This window comes from Chiloscyllium plagiosum, unplaced genomic scaffold (assembly GCF_037043375.1).
Source record: "Chiloscyllium plagiosum isolate Xiang-an unplaced genomic scaffold, Cpla_swu_hap1 HiC_scaffold_24, whole genome shotgun sequence".
NCBI classification, from domain to species: Eukaryota; Metazoa; Chordata; class Chondrichthyes; order Orectolobiformes; family Hemiscylliidae; genus Chiloscyllium; species Chiloscyllium plagiosum.
In genome coordinates this window covers 26,490,629-26,504,337 of record NW_028270162.1, presented here as the reverse complement: position 1 = coordinate 26,504,337, position 13,709 = coordinate 26,490,629, and the positions used below count along the sequence as shown (strand labels likewise).

Genomic DNA, 13,709 nt, shown 5'->3' with positions numbered 1-13,709 from the left:
TACAGCATGGAAACAGACCCTTTGGTCCAGCTTGATCCAGTTCCATTTGCCAGTACTTGGCTCAATATCCCTCTAAACCTTTCCTATTCATATACCCATACAAATGCCTTTTAAATGTTGTAACTGTACCAGCCTCTATCACTTCCTCTGGCAGATCATTCCATAAAAGCGCCATGCTTTTCGTGAAGAAGTTGCCCCTTACATCCCTTTTAAATCTTTCCCCTCTCAGTCTAAACCTATGCCCTCTAGTTCTGGACTCCCCGAACCCAGGGGAAAGACCTTGTCTATTTACCCTATACTTGACCCTCATGATTTTACAAGCCTCTATAAGGTCCCAGCCCACCTTTCTCTGCAGCAGTGTCAAGGCAGTGTTGAAGTCACCAAGCCAGAGTGGGATGACCAGGTGATGGCATGAACTGTGGGGTCTTACTGTTGCAGTGAGCATTTTATAGCACTTTACGTTCCCAGACAACTTGAAACTTCCAGGAAAATCCATGCTCCATTCCAACAAACTTGCTAATGAAAAAGCAGTTTGGTGTTGCGAGGTCACCCGAGACCATCATCAAACTGGAGACCAAATCTGGATCCTTCCTGGTTTACGTAACTCTTCTACTCAATGAGATGTGAAGAGAGAAGCAAAATAAATATGAACACCACCTTCAACAACCCAACTGAAAAGTTAGTCCATTCAGTATGGCACAACACAAAATAATAAAAAAAGTTAAATGAATTAGAATTTTACCTGTTCTACAACTAGGTTTGCAGTATCACTGTACACAAGCTCTCCATTTTCCCCATCTGGGTCCATAAGTACCAGAGTTTGATGATCATCTGCTGACGTAGAGCCCATAGATTCTTTGGCATCAGCAGTGATACCATTGGTCAGATTGCCATCCTTTTAAAAAGATAACATAAAAAAAAAATCCATTGTTAATTATTACTAAGACTGAGATGTTGAACTGTTCATGAGTACCTACTTTGTGAATCAAATACTTGGCTATTCTTAAAATTTAGGTAACATACATCAGAAGTATATTAGAACTCCAATCAGGAGGGCTTATATTTCTAGCACGTTGCCTAATACCTACAAAACTGAACATTTAATTATAAAATGTGACATGAGTGTCCAATATAAACCAGCCAGTCTTGTAATTTGAATGATTTTAAAGATGAAATATTATTGTTAATGATTATTCTATTTTTAGCACTACCTTTGCTTTTGATTTAATCCATATATACACAGCTATTAGTCGACACCATCTTTTTAAAAGAATAAAACCTGAACACTACTGAAACTGGGAAGACAGTATAAATATGAAAATTAACTTTGGAAGTTTGAAATTCCAGACCCTCAAATTTATTTCTGCAATTTAATGTAAAACAAAGTCAATTTTAACAAGATTTCATAAACTTGTTTCCACTTTCATTTTTACCTTCAATAGGTTTGACTACTAAATAGATATCTGAATAGCTCATCTATATTTCCTGTGCTTAAAAATTGTGTGACAAACATGAAATTAAATAATGGCATGAAAACATCTAGATGTGTATGCAACCTCAAGCAAAATTACTTGTACATACATAATCCTCATCTAAAATGATTTGACTAATTTATACAGTTTATTCAAGATATTTTGTCACAGATTTTGCTGCACCACATGGGGATCAACTTTCCATGTGAATGGGAAGACCATGGTACTGAAAGATTATGACTGGACAAAATTGGGGTTACAAAACAAAATCACTTAATTTCCAATGTGCTTTGTTGACATACCTTTGCAGCCTGTCCTACAATAGTATCATTCTTCCCCGTGGTAAGAGTCGAGGTTGTTGTGTTAATGGCTACTTCTGTCACAACAGGACTAAATGGCGTGATATCCATTGTCCCACCAGAGGTAATGTGGTTGCCTCCATAAGCTTTATGATGAGCTTCTGCACTTTGTTCGTAATACTGTCGACTATTTACCTCCTAAAACAAAAGAAGAGATTGCGCACAACATATTATCACAACAATATTGGTAAATCTATTTTAAATCAATCTTTGATTAGAAATAAATTTATAAGTTGCATAAATAGGTTTTTAAAATAGATTATATAATTAGCATTCACAAATACTTCGAATTGCCCACACTCTACCTGAATGGTTCAAGTTTTATCTTGGGCAAAGTTGGACCTGCTAGCCATCCAGCTTTACCGAACCTACACAATGGTGTTATTTTTATATGTGCATGGTATATCGCATTATATTGGCGAGTACACTAATGGTTCTCCTAAAAGTCTCCTGGTTCCCAATTCACATTCCACTTTTCAAACCCAGTATGCAAACTGACTCTAATTTTATTTATACTTGAAAATGTGATGAATTTAACGCGATGAAGTGGACAATAGTCTAAATGCACATCATATTGAATCCTAGGTCTTTTTGTGATAATAATTTCTCAACCTGAGAGAGATTTCCCATGTGATGATAGTTATCTTCATTAAACCACCAGGATGGATTAAAACTGTACAAACTCTTGACATCTGATGCATCCAAGTTGGACTGCATTCCAGGTGTAAAAGAACAATATGCTGACTCATTGAATCATTCTACAACTCCCAAGCTGGATCATTTGAAAACTCAATTCGGTATAGAAGAACATTCTCAACAGTATCACATCTTTCCTTTATAGTGTTTCCACACTGAATATCAGATACTACAATTGAGTATATATAGGAGCTGGTAGCTGAATCTACCTGCTCTAATTAGTAATTTGCAAATAAATTAATCATTAACACAAAATAAGAGAGCAGTTAGAGTGTGATTATCAGCACTCAATACTATCACAAAGTACAGAGGAACCTCAATTATCTGTCATTCGATTATCCAAATATCGGATTATCCGGTAAGATCGCAAGGTCCCGATGCTTGGCTAAACTTTGCTATCTGGCATTCGATTAACCAAACAAAATACCCCCCCACCCATGTCCTTCAGATAATCAACGTTCCTCTGCAAATGACTTCCAACGTTCACATGTGGAGTTAAATTATACACCATCTTTCTAATGTCCATGTTTGTCATTTCTTCCATGGGTTTCGTGACACTAATACTTTACCAAGAGATTCTGCACTGAAACACAGAAGAGCCGGAGACTCAAATTTTTTTAAACTTGTTCTGCTTATCTTTTTTGTTATTTCTTTATTTCACTCTGATTTTGTTTTCTATACGTGATTTAACACTTTTTTCAAAAAAGTGTATAACTTCCGATTGTTTACCTTAATAAGGATTCTCTAATCTGATTGATTGAAGAGACACACTTTTGTTTGCCCTGCCCATAGAAGTTACAAATCCCTTGTGAAATTGTGCTCTTAATAAACCCAAATTGCTATGCTAATACCTTCTACAAGCAATCTTTAAATGTAGTAGGTGATGAGCACTAACCCTTTACCATTAACCAAAAATCCAAGCCACAATGTTCTATGTTAAGATCAATGACTATTTCAAAAAGTGCATTTTTTTGCTTTTCCCCTTTTTTTCATTCCCAGTTTCATGGCCACCTTCTCTCTGTAATCTCCTTGACACTCCACATTAAACAACTCAAATGGTATAATCTGTCAGTATTATGATGACAACTTATATTGATATTGCACCAATAACAAAGGCCACAAGGCATCCCAGGAATGTTATCAAACAAAATTTGACAGTGGGTATTGAGATATTAAAGCAGGTGACCAAAGATTTTGAGAAGCATCTTAAAAAAAAAAGAGGTTTGATAATTAGATAAATGGAGTACATGTATTCTTTGCAGGGTGCAGGGTAAGAGGAGGGGGAGTGTTCTAAAGTTCAGGCTTTAGGAGAGGCAAAGCCATTAATGAATTTGAAAATCCAAATGAGAATTTTAAAAATCAGGGTATTTCACAATCTGGTGCTGATGTCGGCCAGCACACACAAGACAATGATTAAGCAGGACTTTACAAGCGGTAGAATTTAAAGGCTTTGTAAATTAATGCATGAAGCATTCAGAATAAGGTAGATGGATTGATGGCACAAATCAAGGCACATTGATTTTAAACTAGTTAATGCTAGGGGAGAGCGGCGGAGGGAATTGCTCAGGAGAGGTTATTTAAAGTTTCCAAAACAAGTAATGAGACAGAAAGTATGGAAAGACTCAGGAATCTAACGTCAGACACAGTGAATAAGGGGATAACCGTGAGAAGGAGGGTGGTCAACAACGGGACTGAGAGTGGTGTACTTAAATGTGCGCAGTATGAGAAAAGGTATAGTCAATCTTCGTATCTACAAAACCAGAAATTCGTCTGTCTGTGCTGAAAAATAACTAACAACAAAAATCAACACCTTCAGGCAAAAATCACATATCTATAATTTTTAAACAAGCTGATTTTTAACAAGCTCCACACTCGTGAATTTTACCATTTGCAGGGGTTATAGAATCCTAGAGTTACACAGCATGGAAACAGACACTTTGGTCCAAATTGTCCGTGCTGACCAGATATTGAAATCTGATCTAATCCCATTTGCCAGCATTTGGCCCATATCCTTCTAAACCCTTCCTATTCATATAATCATCCAGTTGTCTTTTAAATGCTGTATTTGTACCTGCCTCCACCACTTCCTCTGGTAGCTTGTTCCATACATGTACCACCATCTGCGTGAAAGAGCGACTCCTCAGACTCTTTTTAAATCTTTCACCTCTCACCTTAAACCTAGTTTTAGACTCCCCCCATGCTAGGAAAAAGACCTTGACTATTCACCCTATCCATTTCCTGCATGACTTTATAAACCTCTGTAAGGTCACCCCTCAGCATCCAATGCTCCAGGGAAAACAAAAGCCCCAGCTTATTCAGTCTCCCACCATAGCTCAAACGCTCCAGTTCACCAACATCCTTGTAAATTGTTTTAAACCCCTTCAAGTTTAACAACATCTTTCCTTCAGAACGACAACCAGAATTATACTACCAATACTCTAAAAGTGGCCTCACCAATGACCTCCCAACTCCTACACTCAATGTTATAACCAATGAAAGAAAGCATGCCAAATGCTTTTTTCACCACCATGTCTACCTGCGACCCCAAGTCTCTTCATTCAGCAGCACTCCCCAGGGCCTGATCATTAATCATACCAGTCCGGCCCGGGTTTGCCCTAGCAAAATGTAACACCTCACATTTATCAAAGCTATAGTCCACCTGTCACTCCTTAGTCCATTGGCCCATCCGATCAAGGTCCTGTTGTACCCGGAAATAATTTTCACTGTCCACTACACCACCTATTTGGTGTCATCTGCAAACTTACTAACCATACCTCCTATATTCACATCCAAATTATTTACATAAATGACAACAAGCTATGGACCCAGCACTGATCCTTGTGGCTGTTCACAGGCTTCCAGTCTGGAAACCAATCCTCTATCACAACCCTGTCTCCTACTTTCAAACCAATTTTGTACCCAACTGGCTAACTCTCCTTGGACCCCATGGGATCTAACATTATTAACCAGTCTACCATGTGGAATCTTGTTGAATGCTTTGCTGAAGTCCATATAGACGTCTACTGCTCTGCCTTCAATCTTCTTTAATACCTCTTCAAAAATCTCAATCAAGTTAGCGAGACATAATTTCCCACGCACAAAGCCATGTTGACTATTCCAAATCAGCCCTTGCCTTTCCAGATGCATGTAAATCTCATTCCTCAGAATCCCCTCCAAACAACTTATCCTCCACTGATATAAGGCTCACCGGTCCATAGTTCCCTGGCTTTTCCTTATAGCCTTTCTTAAATAATGGTACATTAGCCGACCTCTAGCCTTCCAGCACCTCACCAGTGGCCATCAATGATATAGATATCTCAGCAAGGGGACCAACAATCTCTTTCCTAGCTTCCCCCAAAGTTCTAGGGGTACATCTGATCAGGTTCTGGGGATTTATCTACCTTTATACTTTTTAATGACCTCCATCACCTCCTCTTTTCTAATATGAACTCTACCCAAGACATCACTATTTATTTCCCCAAGTACCCTACCTTCCACATCCTTCGCCACAGTAAACACGGACATGAAATATTTGTTTAGTGTCTCACCCACCTCCTGTGGTCCCACACATAGATGGCCACATTGATCTTTAAAGGGCCCTATTCTCTCTCCAGTTATTCTTTTGCCCTTAAACGTCTTTAATTGCATCACTTTGGATTCTCCTTGACTCTATTGCCAAAGCTATCTTATATCCCTTTTTGCCCTCCTGATTTCACCCGAATATACTCCTACAGCCTTATACTCCTTGAGGGATTCACTTGATCAGCTGTCTACACCTGACATATGCCTCTTTTTCTTGACTAGCATTTCAATTTATCTAGTCATTCAGCATTCCCTATACCTATCAGCCTTGCCCTTACACTAACAGGAACATACTGTCTCTGAACTCTTGTTATCTCAGGAAAGGGAAAGGATGCATCACAGAGACACTACAGCAAGGGGATCAGGGCGGGGAACTAAATATCCAACGACATGTGTCCTATTGAGAGGACAGGCAGATGGGTAGAGAATGCGGGGTTGTCTTGTAAGAAATGAAACTAAATCAACAGTAAGAAACAACATAGGATCGGAAGGCGTAGAATCAGTGTGGGTACAGTTAAAGATCCTCCGGAATGTGCTGTGGAGTACTCTTGAATGGTCTGGATGAGTTCAACATTAACAATTCAACAATATTCAAGAGCTCAACAACATCAGAGTCAAATTAGCCTATGCCAGCTATACTCCATCTACTAACTTAAACATCCATTCCCCGATTTTGTATGTACCACATACAGGCTTTACTCGGGCAACTCACCACTGTGCAATCACCTTCTAAAGCCACTACCTTCACCACCTAGCAGAATGAGGCTGGAAAATGCATGGGAACACTCCTAGTTAAAAGATTCACTCCTACTCCCCAGCAGTCAGTATGCAACAATGAACAAAAATAACATTCGATATGTCCTTTTGAAACCAACAGACACTAGGCTAATATCTTCATCTCTTTTGTCTCTTGCGGTAGTTGCAATTTTCCCTTTCATACTTGGGTGAAGATTTAAAGTAGTCTTGAAATGTTTAAATGTAACATTTTTCCCAATAAGGCAGAATGGAATTCTGGTGATGGAAAACCAAGAAGTGCCAAATTTCATTTATCTTCTTCAAAGTCAATAATTAATGCAAATGAATTTAAACATCAAAGGAACACAAGTCTTTAGATGTGGTTGCAAACAGTACAATGATGGGTCTAAAACTGAGATTCAGTTGACATTCATCAAATTTACTTGCTGTCATAGAGCAAGCTCCATCAATGCGGCTGCTAGATGAAAGAACAAATATGAAAAAATGAAAATCCAATAAATTATTTCAAAAGGTTCATCTGTAACTTACATTTCCTTAAAAACTAAAGTTACACAGAAAGCAGCAAAACAAACATAAATTTAAAAAAATGAGGCATACTATATTTAACTATTGATACCTCTCCCCAACAAGTTGAAACTTTATTGCTGGAACAGCACAGGTCAGGCAGCATCCAGGGAACAGGAGATTCGACGTTTCGGGCACAGGCCCTTCTTCAGGATTCCTGAAGAAGGGCCTGTGCCCGAAACGTCGAATCTCCTGTTCCCTGGATGCTGCCTGACCTGCTGTGCTGTTCCAGCAATAAAGTTTCAACTTTGATCTCCAGCATCTGCAGACCTCACTTTCACCTCTCCCCAACAACCCTTGTCTAAATACTCTAAGATTGTTGCCAATTAATGACCTCCACTCTACATCACTGATTTGCAGAAGATTTAAATATAACAAAGTAAATCAATTACAGTAGTGTTGCAATGTATTCATAGCAGACAGGATTAATTTTTATAGGTAGCTTTTAAAGAGAACTACAAACATTGAGCTGAATCTTTATTTTGGCCAAGTGTCAATTTCATCAAGTTTCATCGTAAGTGTCTCTCTGAAGGCCCATCAAAATTTCTTATACTATCTTCCCAAACTTGACTCATTTACACAAACCACTGTGGCATCTCATGTCTGATGCTTGTTCAACTCTACTATGCATCATAGCCAGGAAAATGTGCCACAGCTGGGATATTCTGGAATAGCCCAGCACCCTGCCATCTTTAAAAGGCTATTATGCACGTGGACAAGTACAGTCCAAATCTGTCCTACACAGTTCATGACAATTGCCCCAGATGTGGGAGAAACTCAAAAGTGAATTAAAACAGTCAATTTGACCCAAACTGAAGAGCTGAAATCATAATGTTGTTAGAAAGTAAGTTAACAGTATTCTAACATCCATTACTAGTTATTTGTCAACAACTGCACTGGCTGTATTGTTGCAGCAGTAGCAGTTTGAAAAATTCAAAATTTTAAATTAGTGCAGCAAAACACACAATAGTATTGTTATGGTCAACCAAATTCTTAGAAATATTAATCCTTCACTGACTTTGTCCCTATCCTCTCAAAGGTCCACAAGTCTCTTTACATTGATACTTCCCTCCCAACTACAAAAATGATTTCTTTACAACTAAGCTATTGTCCCTTTCTAGCACCTTACTCTTCACTTCTCTTTTCAGCAATCTATAAGCAGAGAGGCATATTCCTCAGGAGTGAGACAAATCAAAAAAAGTGTTGCAATCGTAGCTAATAACCAAAACTAAACAATTAAGCTGAATCAGAAAGGTGAAATTAAATGCATGAATGAATGAATTTAGGCAAAAAAGTTTTCTGTTATAGGTTCCTAAATGCAACGTATAGAGCAAATTAAAAATATGGAATTTCTTTCATAGCATTTCAAAGTAAGTGGTCTAAAATGTACAACATCTCAAAAAGATCATTACTAAGGCAAAATGTTAAAATTTGACCACTGTGAAAGCAGTGCATAAAAAAAATGTAGTTCTTTCTGAAAATTTCATCACTTGAGTTTCAGAAATATTAAATAAGGATTACACATCACAATTGACAGGTTCAACCAAAATTCCAGGAATAGCTGAAAATTGTCCCCTCATTAGCAGGTTTAAGTCTTACCAACAAAATAAAGGACAAGCAAGTTCTACATAAATATAACGGAATTGAGTTGAACATTCAGCTGGTCGATGGAGCTGGTGAACAAAGTCAGATACTTTCCCTGCCCAAATAAAGTCAGGTAGCTGCTATTTTGAGGTCCCAGCCTCATTTGATTGCAAGTGACAAACTGTTGATAGTTAACGGGCACCTTGAGGGCAATTAATTTGTTACTGGCCATGAGAATGTCAGAGCATTGGGATTTCTGCAGTTACTGCAGGTAGGTGCTGGCAGAGCGGTGGGGAAGCAAGGATAAGGGAGGGGAGATGTTTTTAACTCAACTTCCAGGCCGCTTGTCCTTAAATATATGTGTTGGTATCAAAAGCAGTCTCCAGATCTTTGAGCACCTTGATCATTTTGAACTCACTTGTGTAATTTGAATTTGAAAAGTCGTATGAGGGTTGCGGAAATGAGTTTTGTAATGCTTGATAGCTTCATCACGTCTATTGAAACCATTTCGACAGCGGTAGCAGTGCCAGTGTGCACCTTTAAATTTCTTTTCTTCTTTGATAGTTCCAATGATGTCACAGTGATTACAACAGCGAAGTATCTTCAAACCTGGTAAATATGGAAAGAAAACCTCTTTAAGCATCTTCGTAACATTCAAAGTGAACCATTAAGTGCACCCAAATGTATAAATAAATGATTATTTCTTCAAAAGTTAGAGAATATATTCACTTGACTTTAACCTTTACCAACCGAACCTGAATTTAATGCAAGTTGATTGAATGGGAAAAGTCTTATCAATCCAGAACAAACTTCTAATGTTAACTGAACTTGATTACTCTTAAATTGGTTTCTAATTTGTTTATAGTTCAGCACAGAGAGGTAATTTCTTCTGATATTGGTGTTTAAGTACATGGTTGAAGCTGAATAGATTATGTTGTATACGACACATGCCAAATATTAATCCTGGCAGCTAGATGACAAAAATGTTTAGTCCTCAATATGAGTTTGCATATCATCTTTAATACCATTTTGTATTTTTGCCTACTGTTCATAGCTATTATGTGGCCATAAAGGAAAACTACACAATGATACCAATTTGCCAAAAACAATCCCACTGTTTGCTTACTGGGTGACATTTCATAGGGTAAAACCGAGATGAATAATACTTACATATTTATATCAAATAAGAAAGGTGGTTTATGACACTTGTGTTATATTTGGGTACTAATTTGAGTCAGAAGAATTGACAGGTGATGCTAGTGAAAACAAATGATTCTGATGGGGTTTGAGAGGGTAAATAACAAACAAAATAGAATAAGGAGTTATCTACTTAAGATGGAGGCAACCAAGAATTTCTTCCCTTAAAGGGTCAAGAGCCTTTGAAATTTTTCATCCCAGAAATCTTTGGAGACTGAGTCATTTAATACATTCAAGGCTGAGACAGAGATATTTGATCTATGGAAATCAATGGTTATAAGGATCAGTTTATAAAGTGCAGTTGAAACCAAGATCAGTTCTGACATGATCTCATTGAATGCTGCATAGGGTCAAGCAGCTGAATGGCCTCTGCCTGTACCTATTTCTTATGTGGTATTGTCTCCCAGAATGAGGTAAGTGCATTCATCCCATAAAGTCTCTTAGCTGTGATTTGTTATTCTCAGTTAGGCTGTCCGAGGTTTTAGGTAAACACCAATGATTCAATAAAACATGCCTAAGCATTCAAAAGTAATTATAGAGTCATAGTCATAGAGATGGGATGTTAATTTAAACCAATTAGACAACAGAGATTTGGATGAAGAATGGCAAATACTAAAATAGTGAAGAAAAATTATGAAATAGGGTAAAACAAAAATGACATTGTAGACTGGGATAACACATCTGTGATTACACTATTTTTAGATTATTTGTTGCATAGCAAAAAGCCATTACCACTGTAACAATGCCCTGAGTAACATTTTGCACCGTATATTATCTTATTTCACTTTTACCAATATGGGATTTTGAAAAATGACTTTAGTGTAATACACACCTGTTAATTTGAATAATTCACAAATCACAGCTTCTATCTATCGTCATTTTAGTAGCATTCACAAAATACCTACTTGATATTAATTAAGCTGGAGAGAAGCAAAGAAAACCTCAAATAATTTTTCCAAACTCAAATCAGTCTTTACCCTGAAGCAGAAATAATCCAGCTTCTGGAAAGTTTTAAAACAGGCTATGATTACTTACTTAAATTGCTGGAAAAGGAAGTCCATTTTGATTTCCATTAAACAAAATGTAGAGTGGATTGTTATTGCAGTGTTCTACTGGCAAGTAGGCACGGAATAACAATTTAAGACTTACAGTGCTGCAGGATCAATGCATTTTAGGAATATTGTTTATAACATGGGATATAAGTTTTGCAAATTTGAGATAGTGTTTCATCCTGCTGTAACTAAATCCTTAAATATTCAGCTAGATAGATCTGATGTCCAAAATGCAGCATTCTTGAGTGAAAGACTGAGCTCGATTTTTGATTCGCCCAGATTTTACATTAAGTGCCAATGAAATAGACAACCTGTGCTGTCCATGATGGGGGAAGGTGGTGAGCGTGTACGTGGAGTGGTTTCCTAAAACAGGTAATCCAAGTGTTATTATATACAAAGCTTGTACATGACTGGCTTGCTTTAGACATCTGTTGCTTTCTTTGTGAATAGCGACTGGCTTGGAAATGTCCTTGTTTTATCAGATTTAGTTGATTTGGAAGAAAGCCTGCTAAGAACAATTTGAACTGAAGAAAATGCTGCCAAGATTAAGCTGAAATGGAGAAATGCTTGCAATGAACAAGCCACCCAGCTGATTTCTCCCATTTCTGGGAAAAAAAAACTCTCGTTAGAATTAAATCTATTTGTTTACATGAAAGGATAATTGAAGAAACTTCTCAAAACTATATATCTTGAACAGCTATGTCTCCAAGATTTCAGGTTAATAACTGTAGCTATTAAGGAACGTGGCTAATAGATTTTGTTTGAAGCCCGTTATGGATATGCAATTGGTTTTCTTAGAAACTGGATAAAATATTTCTATTCAACTTGGCTAGTGGGACTAGATCAATGGTGTATTGTCAGCTTTGGTTGTAACAGGAGACAACTCTTAAAGTGCTGTGACGACTCAGGTCTAACATTGTGAAGTAGAAAACCATGCTGTCTGTCAGAAAAGGATACCAACGTTGTATGAAAAGCAGTTATAGATATAGATAGATATAGGTGTAAAACTTTAGGGGCCTGCATTTTCACTCCAATTATACAAAATTGGAATGGCTAGAGTTATTGAAGCTATTACCTTTTTGAAAATGTGTGTCAACTGGGAATCAATATACAATGACTGAATCACTGTTATGGGAGCAACCCTCAAATTTCATGTTTTCAGAAAGCTGGATTTTGGCTAATGTCCCAGCATGTCGATATTTTTTTCTGCATACTATCATAGACGTAATTATATAAATACATTTTATATATCTATACAATGCACACACGAAGATCAAAATCACTGTGTTGATTCCCAATCACAAATTGCATTTCCTTACCCAATTCCATTCGTTCCTGGTAAATGCCTGAGGATGTGAGACAGTTCACAATTTAAGTGTGCTAATGCCCCCAAGACGTGCTACCCATCACATAAATGCTCCAACAAGAATGCCTATACATGTAATTTTATTTGGAAGTACAAGCTTTTGGAGTGCTGCCCCTTTGTCAGGTAGCTGACCATCTCGCCACCTGACGAAGGAGCAGCACTCCGAAAGCTTGTACTTCCAAATAAAACTATTGGACTATAACCTGGTGTCTTGTGATTTTTAACTTTGTCCACTCCAGTCCAACACGAGCACCTCCACATCATGACTCAGCTGGAGTCAGGGACTTCAGATAATGTCCTTATCTGGATATTTACTCTGGAAATACTAGACAAAGACAAAAACAAAAACTACATAAATGATTTTTATCACTCACACTGATCTTCTATTGGCCCTAACCCCTTCCCAGCTCGACTGCTTGGCTATCCTTACTGGGCCCCTGACCAGGTTTGACTGGAGCAGTTGGCCAGAGCTCTCAGTAACGGAGAAGCCTCAGGTTGGTGCTTTGGAAGGGAACAACTGGCAAACTAGAGGAACAAAGTGCTGGCAAAATTGCAAAGTGGATGGTACAGCCCTTGGTAATTGGGAAAATGTGAATTAATGATGGGGTGGGGGAAGAGTCCACTGGAAAACATAGAGGCAAAGAGCCAAAGAACATTGGGTTGATAAGACGGGCTTGGGTGGGTGTTCTTTGATCACAGCAGAAAATCTGCTCAACGGTCAGGGACAGACAGCTAAATTTAGCTAGTAGGTTTCCTGACAGTAAGACATCCAGTCAAATCAACTTCCAATTTAAATCACAAATGGCAGCCAAAATCTGATGAACCAAGTTCATTAATATATTTAAATAACAACCCTGTCTCTCCAGCATAGGTTACAAAGAGTCCCCAAAATTGTTGCATTCAAAGTGAAAATGTGTCTACTCCCTACAAGTTGGGTTGCAGGTTCTCATATTTGTTAATTTATGTCTGGGACAAATTCCCTCCTCCTCCCATGATTTCTGAAATATTAGAAAACTAGAGCGCTGCAGTTGTCATGTTACAGTATGTTATTAGGCAGTACATTGCCTCAATAGCCAGAAAT

At 37.8% G+C, this 13,709-nt stretch overlaps 1 protein-coding gene across 4 annotated transcripts in view; it reads right to left on the bottom strand.

The window, feature by feature from the left end:
- Positions 1–13,709, bottom strand: part of LOC122562628 (uncharacterized) — a 44,856-nt gene that overhangs the window by 14,885 nt on the left and 16,262 nt on the right. For all 4 annotated transcript variants that reach the window (XM_043715630.2, XM_087999992.1, XM_043715632.2 and 1 more), the window contains exons 3-5: positions 9,432–9,622; positions 1,775–1,969; positions 743–895 (exon numbers count right to left, since the gene is read on the bottom strand). In XM_043715630.2, coding sequence (XP_043571565.1) covers positions 743–895; positions 1,775–1,969; positions 9,432–9,622 — 539 coding nt within the window. The remainder of the gene's footprint in view (positions 1–742; positions 896–1,774; positions 1,970–9,431; positions 9,623–13,709) is intronic.